At 51.2% G+C, this 8,308-nt stretch overlaps 1 protein-coding gene across 1 annotated transcript; it reads right to left on the bottom strand.

The window, feature by feature from the left end:
* Positions 1-8,206, bottom strand: GID4 (GID complex subunit 4 homolog). The gene is made up of 6 exons (XM_086854990.1): positions 7,871-8,206; positions 6,595-6,654; positions 5,706-5,813; positions 4,952-5,053; positions 3,825-3,955; positions 1-2,645 (listed from the first exon to the last, which is right to left on the bottom strand). Exons 1-6 carry the CDS (start codon positions 8,081-8,083, stop codon positions 2,582-2,584), a joined length of 678 nt encoding a protein of 225 aa, XP_086711116.1. The 5' UTR covers positions 8,084-8,206; the 3' UTR covers positions 1-2,581.
* Positions 8,207-8,308: the final 102 nt, after the last annotated feature.

The following is an 8,308-nucleotide window of genomic DNA, read 5'->3' as shown; positions in this document are numbered from 1 at the left end:
TTCAATAGAGTTCATGTTTAATTTGGATGTTGATCGCTCCACAAAACTCCTCCTCGGCCCCCACACAGACACCCTCTGCTCCCACAGGGACATCCTGCTGCAGACAGAGTGGTTCAAGAGACACCACATCCTCTCCCAAGCCCAGACATTCCATTTCTCACCTCTGCCCCCCAAATCCTCCCCTGGGCCGTTCTCTCACCACACCACGACATACAGAACATCTCCCCTCAACTCAAACAGGTCAAAGAAAAGGAAAAACCAAAGCAAAGGCCTTTGAGCAGGGAAAATCCACACACCAACAGCTCTTGCAAAACCCTCAGCTCCACAACCTGCTCTGCACCTGCCACACATCCAGTCAGTTCTGGATCTAAACTGAAATTCCCTTCAGGATGGTGGGAAGAAGGCAGGCACAGAGTGCGATGCTCTTTCCACACCCTTCTCACAATGTATCTTGTCTTAAAAAAAACCCAACTTCATTGGTTTAGGGATAGTTACTCATGTTAAACACTCCCAGGGCCACACTAACTCAGCTTCTGCCAACAAGCAGGGTTAATTCAGCTAAACCAGATCAGAAATCCAAGTGTCCCACTGGCAGTGACAGCTCTGGGGAGCACAGGGACACTGCTGCCACAACCAGCATTGCACAGACAGCTCCAGAGAGCTGGCAAGAGCCGTGGGAGCTGGGTCCCTGCACTCACACAGCACCTGGGAAGGAGGTTTCACCCCCACACTTGGTCACAGTGGAGTAGCACCACTGGTTTTCACCTCTGAAACCAGGACACCTCCCAGCACCATCCGTGAGGAAACCCCTCTCCTCAAAAGGGGCTGAGTTTCTCTGAGAGGAACAAAATAAAACGGGAATTCACTTCCCAAGTGCTCTGCTCCTAGCCCCAAATCACCTCAGTGCTGTCCCTGCACATCCTCCAGCAAGAGCCAAGGCACCAGCACACACTCCCTGGGAAGGGCAGGTCTCTCCCTTCTCCCCCACATCGCTCTCCACACATGCCAGGGAGAAGGATTGATCCACGGAGAACAGCACGCACAAAGCGGCCGAACTCCGCATCATCTCCCGAGACCGCCCCGGCCACTCCTCCAAGCACTCAAAATCCCAACTTGGAATAGAGGAAAGGGGCTCTCCAAGCCCTGAATCCTTCCTCATTAAGGCTTAAACAAGCGATGACTGCTGCCAAAAAAAGGAAGTTAGTTAAAAAGCAAAACCCAAAGCACCTCGTGCCGGCACGTGGAAGCTCCAATCCCCTCTCCCGGGTGGAAAATCCATCCTCAGCACCAGCCGTGCCACACGTCTGCTTGGAGGAAGCTGGGCTTTAAAAGAGCCAGAAAAAAGGCAAACTAAACTCTCACAAAGCCCCACAGGTGGAGCTGACAAGGTAAAAACACAACTGAGGCCAAGTTTAAAGTGTCTTTAGAAAAACCACCCCACACACATACACACGCACACTTTGGCACAGGAGCCTTAAGTTGTGTCACTTGGAACATTCAGAGTCAGAGGGAGCTACTGGAAAGGGTTTTTTTTTTAAAACTTTTTTCTTGTTTTTCCTTGTAAAAAGGTGTCAAGCAGTGGTGGTGAAGCATGAAGGGGGAGTACAAACGCTGAGCAGTCCCAGCTGATGCTGCTCAGCGCTTGGGCTCCAGTCACGTTCCCAAAGCTTAGCTGGATACAGACACGGATATAAAAACACAGACATTCCTGGTTTTCAATGTGAAAACAGTAACATGGAATCGAGTACTTGTGCATTTGCCATAGGGTCCTTTGGAAAAGGAACCATAAAAATAGATATATTTTTTAATAAAAGTATTTTTTTGTCTATTTTTTTTTACTTTTTTTTTTTTTTTTTTTAATACCCTTAACTTAAGTAAAGAGCAAATATACACCTACAAGCAGAGTTCAGATCCACTTTACTGAGAGCCTGGAAGTCCGTACATCAAATTAATTCCCAATGGCGTATCCAGACACCGGAACAGCTCCCAGCTCCAAAGGGCTGGCGTTCCTGAAAGATCTGCAGCTCCAGCTAACCTTGTTAGCCAGCAAAGCCTCATTCCAGCCTTACCTCAGCCAACACTCCCCAACAGACTCCAAAGCTGAGCCTCACACCCAGGACCTGGCTTTGGGAGAATCGCAGCTGGAAATCTGGGCAAGAAACCTGAATCCTGGTGATTTCAACCCACATCGGGATATAACAAGGAAAACCTAAGCCTTGAGCTTACATTTCCTTATTACTCAGAGGCCTGAGCACTGATTCCAGCTACTGAGAAACAGCTTCCAGAGGAGAGCCGGGAGGAACTTCAGTGACAGAGAAACGAGCTGTGCAACAAGAAAGTGCATTAAAGTAGCTTAAAACCAGAGTAAAGATCAAATGGCCACTCGACAGGAGGGAGAATCAAGCTCCAGCAGCTCCTCAGGCTGGGTGAGTTAACATCCAGGCTCTCTCTCTCTCTCTCTCAAGTCCAAGGGGCAGGAGAGAAGCGTGCATTCCCGTGCTCCCACAGGGACACAGTTCTCCTGGCAGGCCATGCTCTCCTGCCCGGTTTGCTTCTGGGCACTATCAGATCTGGACAGCTGTCATCGGAACTCGTAGATAGGAGCACTGTGCTCGGGAACGTGCGTTAAATTCAATGACTGATACCTGGCAGAGAAGAGAGGGAGGAGAGGATTACATGGGGCTCCTGCTTGGCAGCCACAGAGCACACACTGTGCTGGCTGCTCTTCTGTCTCCTTTTACAATCCCAGACTTTTCAGGCATCCAACACCCACTTCCCACAGTGCCAAAATCCTGACAGGACTCAGCATCACTCTACAACCCCTTGACAGGAGGGTGCAGCCAGGTGGGGGTCAGGCTCTTTTCCCACACAACTAACGAGAGTACAAGGGGAAACAGCCTCAAGTTGTGCCAGGAGAAGTTCAGGTTGGACATGAGGAAAAAATTCCTCACTGAAAGAGTGGTTTAGACCTGGAATGGCCTTCCCAGGGAAGTGGTGGAGTTACCATCCCTGGACATGTCCAGAAATCAAACAGACATTACATTTAAGGTTTAGTGGGAATGCTGGTATTCAGCCAAAGGTTGGACTTGATGATTTTGTAGTTTTTTTTCCAGTGTTAATAATTCTGTAATTCCCACTCTGGTCCCTCTGAGCCACCTGCAGCGAGGCAGCTTTCCAGGTGGGCTGACTGTGGTGCATTTTTGGACTCCCTTTGAAGTTCAACAACTTTCAAGTTCAAACAGTGTTTGCTACAAGTGCAAATTACACTCCAGTCTTTCAAAGCTCAGCTTGAGGGAATGTGTCTGAAAGCCTTCTGGTTCCTTCCCTCCCCCTGAGAGCTTCCAGCCATCCACCTGCTGCTCATGACAATGATGCAAGGGAAAAGAGATCTCCACAGCTACTTGTCTCCAACAAAACCCCCACCAATTAGCTTTGACTGTTCTCTTGTCTTAACAGCAACACCCCAAGGACCTCAGAATACAAAACACTGGCCTGACAAGATTTCTGCCTGAAGGGAGCAACAGCCAAGCTGTTCCTTAGGAGAGAGAACTGAGCTCCCTCACAACACTTCTCCAGACCCTGTATCATCTTCCCTCCTCCAACCAGCCCAAATTTCCTCCCCTTTTCCATAAGGGCAGCATTTTATACCACAACAATGGACTGCACCAGCCTGCTCAGGCCAGTCACAACCCACACCCCTCCCTCCTGCCCCAAGGTCCAACCACCAGCCTGAATCTCCTGCCTGGACACTCCCAAGGCTGTGGACAAGAAGGAGAGGAGTCACATCTTGGTTTAAATCTTCAGGAGGCAGGAAGCTTCCTTACCATTCTGAACTCCTATGGTAGTAATAGCCCTCTATAGATGCTGCTGACTTCTGGAAGCAGATGTAATAGAAACCAGCAAAGGAAGCACCACTGATGTCCTTGATGGTATGATCTGGGACTAGGAACTGCTCCTGCATGCAAAACACAGGCTGCATTTTAAAATGTTGGTCAAAGACAGCCACACCCCACCTCAATCTGCCCTCCCAAACCAAATACTGGCAGCCACTAACATGATGATACTCCTGGCTGAGCAGTCCCTGCACTCTCAGCAGCCCAGAGCAGAGACCAGTGTCCCTTCACCACCTGCCACTGTAGGCACCTCACAGGGAAGCAGATAACTGAGAACAGAATGAGTTTTAAGAGTGCAGGAGATAAGTTTCAGCTCAACACCTGTTCCATGCAAACCAGAAGCCAATTGCAAAACTGGGAATCAGAGCTTGAAAATGAAGAGAAGGCTCCAGGGAGTTCTCACTGCAGCCTTTCAACACTTATGGGAAAGCTGGAGAGGGACTTTGCACAAGGACATGGAGTGAGGGGATAAGGCAAAATGGTTCCCCACTGCAGAGGGCAGGGTTAGATGGGGCACTGAGAAGAAATTCTTCCCTGTGAGGGTGGGGAGGCCCTGGCACAGGTTGCCCAGAGAAGCTGTGGCTTCCCCATCCCTGAAGTGTCCAAGGTGAGGCTGGACAGGACTTGGAACAACCTGGGATAGTGGAAGGTGTCCCTGCTCATGGCAGGAGGGTGGAACAAGGTGAGATTTAAGGTTCCTTCCGACCCAAACCCGTCTATGGTGACTCTGTGATGATCCCAGGTGAAGAACAGAGCTGCAGACTGGCCAGTCTGCATCAAACACAGGCCCCACACAGGGACTGCAGACATCAACTCTCTCATCCTCTGGAGCATCACCAAACAAGATTTTCCTGTTGTGTTTTCAGCCACGACTGTAGCCCTTAAGGACACAATTAGCTGGCTAGACATGAGGCACACTGGAACTTGCAAGTACAGTGGGTTTTGGCAGGGTGAGATCTTTCATTAAACCATCATAGTTGGAAAAGCTCTCTGACACCTCAAGTCTCTGTCAGTGCCTTGCAAGCAACTCATCAGAGAAGGAGACAGGTAGGGTTTACCTTCCATCTCATGAAGACATAGTCCCCATTTTTTAGATCTTCATAATCAAAGTCATCAGAGTTAAATGTTTTTGCATACTGGTAAAAAGCCTGGAACTTTCCCTGAAACAAAAAAAAAAAAGAAAAAAAAAAAGAAAAGAAAATAAAAGAAAGTATGTTTATTCCAGGAATTGAACTTCCAGTACCAGCTGCTATTTAGGAGGGAAATCTATGACACTCACAGCAATATCCAGCCTGGCTGGAGAAGCACCTGGACTTCCAGAAGAAGAGATTTTGACAGAAGTATAACGAGCATCAAAGCTCGGCAAACAACAGCCAAAGTAAAGGTGGGGATGTGATCAGGTGGCTGCTGTGGCCTCAAAACACAATAGCAGGTACACCCCACCCTGAGCATGGACATAGGTACCAGCTGCCCTACCTGTGCCAGTGGATCCCTTTCCCCTTCTCCCTTCCATTTTGCAGTAAGTCTCCAAAAATAAAGAATGTGTTCTCTTAGGGGGTCAAGAGATGGGGATTGCACCTGCTCCCTTCCAACCCCATGGTCAACAAGAGGAGAACAAGACATCCCCTCCCTCATCACAGATCACAGCTTGCTGAAGAGACCTCTGTTTGCAAAGATCCCAGTGGGAGAAGGAGAGAGACAGCCAGAAAGGAGAGGTCTCTAGGCCTTTCTGCCAGCTCTTGCATGGGCACACACTGCAGTTCTCCTCCAAACCAGCAGCCCAGACCCACCTTCTGCCCCAGATTTATTTACCCAGTGTTTACGATCCACGTCTTCGTCGGCGTCCCACTTGCGCGTTAGGAATGGGTGTTTTTTACTGATTATCTCGCCTTCGAAGAACGTGGTGAGGGTTGGGTACTCCTGGCAGAGGAGAGACAAAGGTGAAGTCACAATTGTCACCTACAGACAAACCCAAGAGCAGAAAAAGCTCCATGTGCTCAGCAAAAAACATCTCCCAGGGAGAGCTCCAGGCAATCTGAGGCTGCTGTTCCCATTCCTTGTCCTGCCCCAAACCTCTCCAAGGCTGACTCTTACACACCCACAACCTCCACTGCACTTATTCCAGCTTTTCTCTGCCTCTCTCCTCCCTTTATGAAGCCAGGAGCCATTTCAGAGCTGGGCTGTGGGGAGGGGTTTGGAACACAAACCTGATAAGGAGCAGCTGAGGAGGCTGAGAAAAAGGACCCTCACTCTCCAAACTCCTTGATAGGAGGGTGCAGCCAGGTGGGGGGTCGGGCTCTGCTCCCAGGGAACAAGGGACAGGACAAGAAGAAATGTGCTCCAATTGCACCAAGGGAGGTTTAGATTGGATATTAAGAACAGCTAAAAAAAGTGGTTAAACACTGGGGAAAGTTGCCCAGGGAAGTGCTGGACCTGGCTGTGTCCTGGGTCAGTGTTTGGACTCAATGATTTTAGAGGGCTTTTCCAACTTTTAATGATTCCATGAAGCTCCCAGCTGAATAATCACCTGTGGCATTTACAGCCAGCATCATTCCCCAGCTGATACCCTGTAATCAAATCTACAACATGCTCAATCCCTCCACTTCCTATTTCTGGCAGCAGCTTCTTCCACCCCACCAGGAGAAAAAAAAAAAAGCCTTTACTCAGCCCCTTTTTGTGTTGTTTTGCAGTTAAAACTCACCTCTGTAAGGCCTTTAATCTTCAAGTATCCACAGAGATAGGAGTTTTCCATATCCACATGCTGGAAAAGAGTGCAAAGTCCAACCATAAAAACAGGCATGAAGGTGCATGCTTGATCCAAAGCAGTTTCTAACCCTTCCAAGGATAATCTCAGCTCCAGCTGGTACACACTGTCCAGCTCAGTGCCCAATATTCATGCTACCAGCCCTTTCCCGCAGTAGGAACCACCTGGAAAGATCATTTGCAGGTGCCCAGCTCACCTCTGGCAGCCTCCACATCCCAGCCCTGCTCCCAAGCCACCCTCTGCCCAGAACTCTGCAGCAGGAAGCAAATCCCCTTTCCAGCCGGAAGGGATCTGACTCACAGTGTTCTCCAAGAAAAAGCATCCCTGGAAGAATCATCCACACCCCCAACCTTTTGCAGGAGGCCTTTCTCCTTTTCTCTAAAGCTTTTGTGCCACCTGTATTTCGAGTTATCAGGCTACGCCTCTCTGCTCCTGCTGTGCAGAAACTAGGCAAGGATTTGCCTGCTTCTCTAAAAGCAGGGATTTTCCAAGCTTTTCCCTGACATCTCCAGATCCACTTTCAAAACATGCAGTGAGTTATTCAGGGAAGTGCAAACCTCTGCCGTGAGAAGATGAATCTTCTCCACCTGTGATCAAAGGATGGTAACGTTTCCCTGTGCTCAGCACAGGGAGAGCAGGCAGCTCCCTCTCTTCAGCTGACATACGCAAAACAGCCACGTTTTTGGCACAAAAGCAGCGGTTTTAAGCACAAAAGCAGCGTTTTTAAGCACAAAACCACAGGCAGCCCCTGTGAGGTGGCAGCGTGCAGTGGAGCTGAGCAGCCATGGGATGTCCCCACCACAACAAATCCCACCAGGAAGGTGGAGAATTGAACATAAAAATACCCCGCCGGCTTGGAATCATCACAGAACCACTGAGGTTGGAAAAGATCTATGAGATCATCCTGTGACTGATTCACCACCTTGCCAACCAGACCAGAGCACTGAGTGCCACGTCCAGCCTGTCTTTAAACACCTCCAGGGATGGTGACTCCACCACTTCCCTAGGCAGTCCGTTCCAATGTTTAATGACCTTTTCCATGAAGAAATTCCTCCTAATATCGAGGGACAGGGTGATGCGGGTGCTGTCGCAAGGGGCCGGCAGGGCGGGAACGGCCACCGCGGCCTGAGGCGAGCGGGGGACCCGCTCGCCTCAGGCCGCGGTGGCCGCTCCCGCCCCGCCAGGGCTCGGCTCGCCCCGCCGCCCCCCTCACCTGCATGACGACCTCCACCTCGTAGGCGTTGCCTTTGCTGCGTTGCTGCCCGCGGAACTTGGCCCCGCTGTAGAGCAGCGAAGTGGCCACTCCGGGCTGCGCCGTGTTGATGGGGGGCGGCGGCACCAGGCTGCTGGCGGCCGCTCCGGTGGCAGGGGAGGAGGCCGAGCCCGCCGCCCCTCCAGCGCGGCGTCTCTCGCTCCGAACCGGCATCTCGGGGGGGTCCCCGGGCGCCAGCGTGGCCGGGGCCGGGGCGCGGCCGGGGAACGCCACCCGCTCCGCTCCACTCCGTTCCGCTCCCTCACGCCGCGGCCGCCGCTGGGTCGGGGCCTCCCGGCAGCGCCTCCGCGCGCTCCCATTGGCTCTCGCCCGCGTGCCTGAGGGGCGTCCCCTGGCTCTGATTGGCTGCTGGAGAGCCGCCGGCCGTTGATTGGTTGT

Source organism: Cyanistes caeruleus, chromosome 17 (genome assembly GCF_971803275.1).
Source record: "Cyanistes caeruleus chromosome 17, bCyaCae1.hap1.1, whole genome shotgun sequence".
NCBI classification, from domain to species: domain Eukaryota; kingdom Metazoa; phylum Chordata; class Aves; order Passeriformes; family Paridae; genus Cyanistes; species Cyanistes caeruleus.
This window is presented reverse-complemented; position numbering and strand designations above follow the sequence as displayed.

Coding starts and splice junctions, on each gene's coding strand:
- GID4 (XM_086854990.1), bottom strand. CDS start 8,083: ATGCCGGTTCGGAGCGAGAGACGCCGCGCTGGAGGGGCGGCGGGCTCG. Junction 6,655..7,870: donor AGGTGGAGGTCGTCATGCAG/GTGAGGGGGGCG, acceptor ACTCTTTTCCAG/CATGTGGATATGGAAAACTC. Junction 5,054..5,705: donor ACGTGGATCGTAAACACTGG/GTAAATAAATCT, acceptor TTTTTGTTTCAG/GGAAAGTTCCAGGCTTTTTA.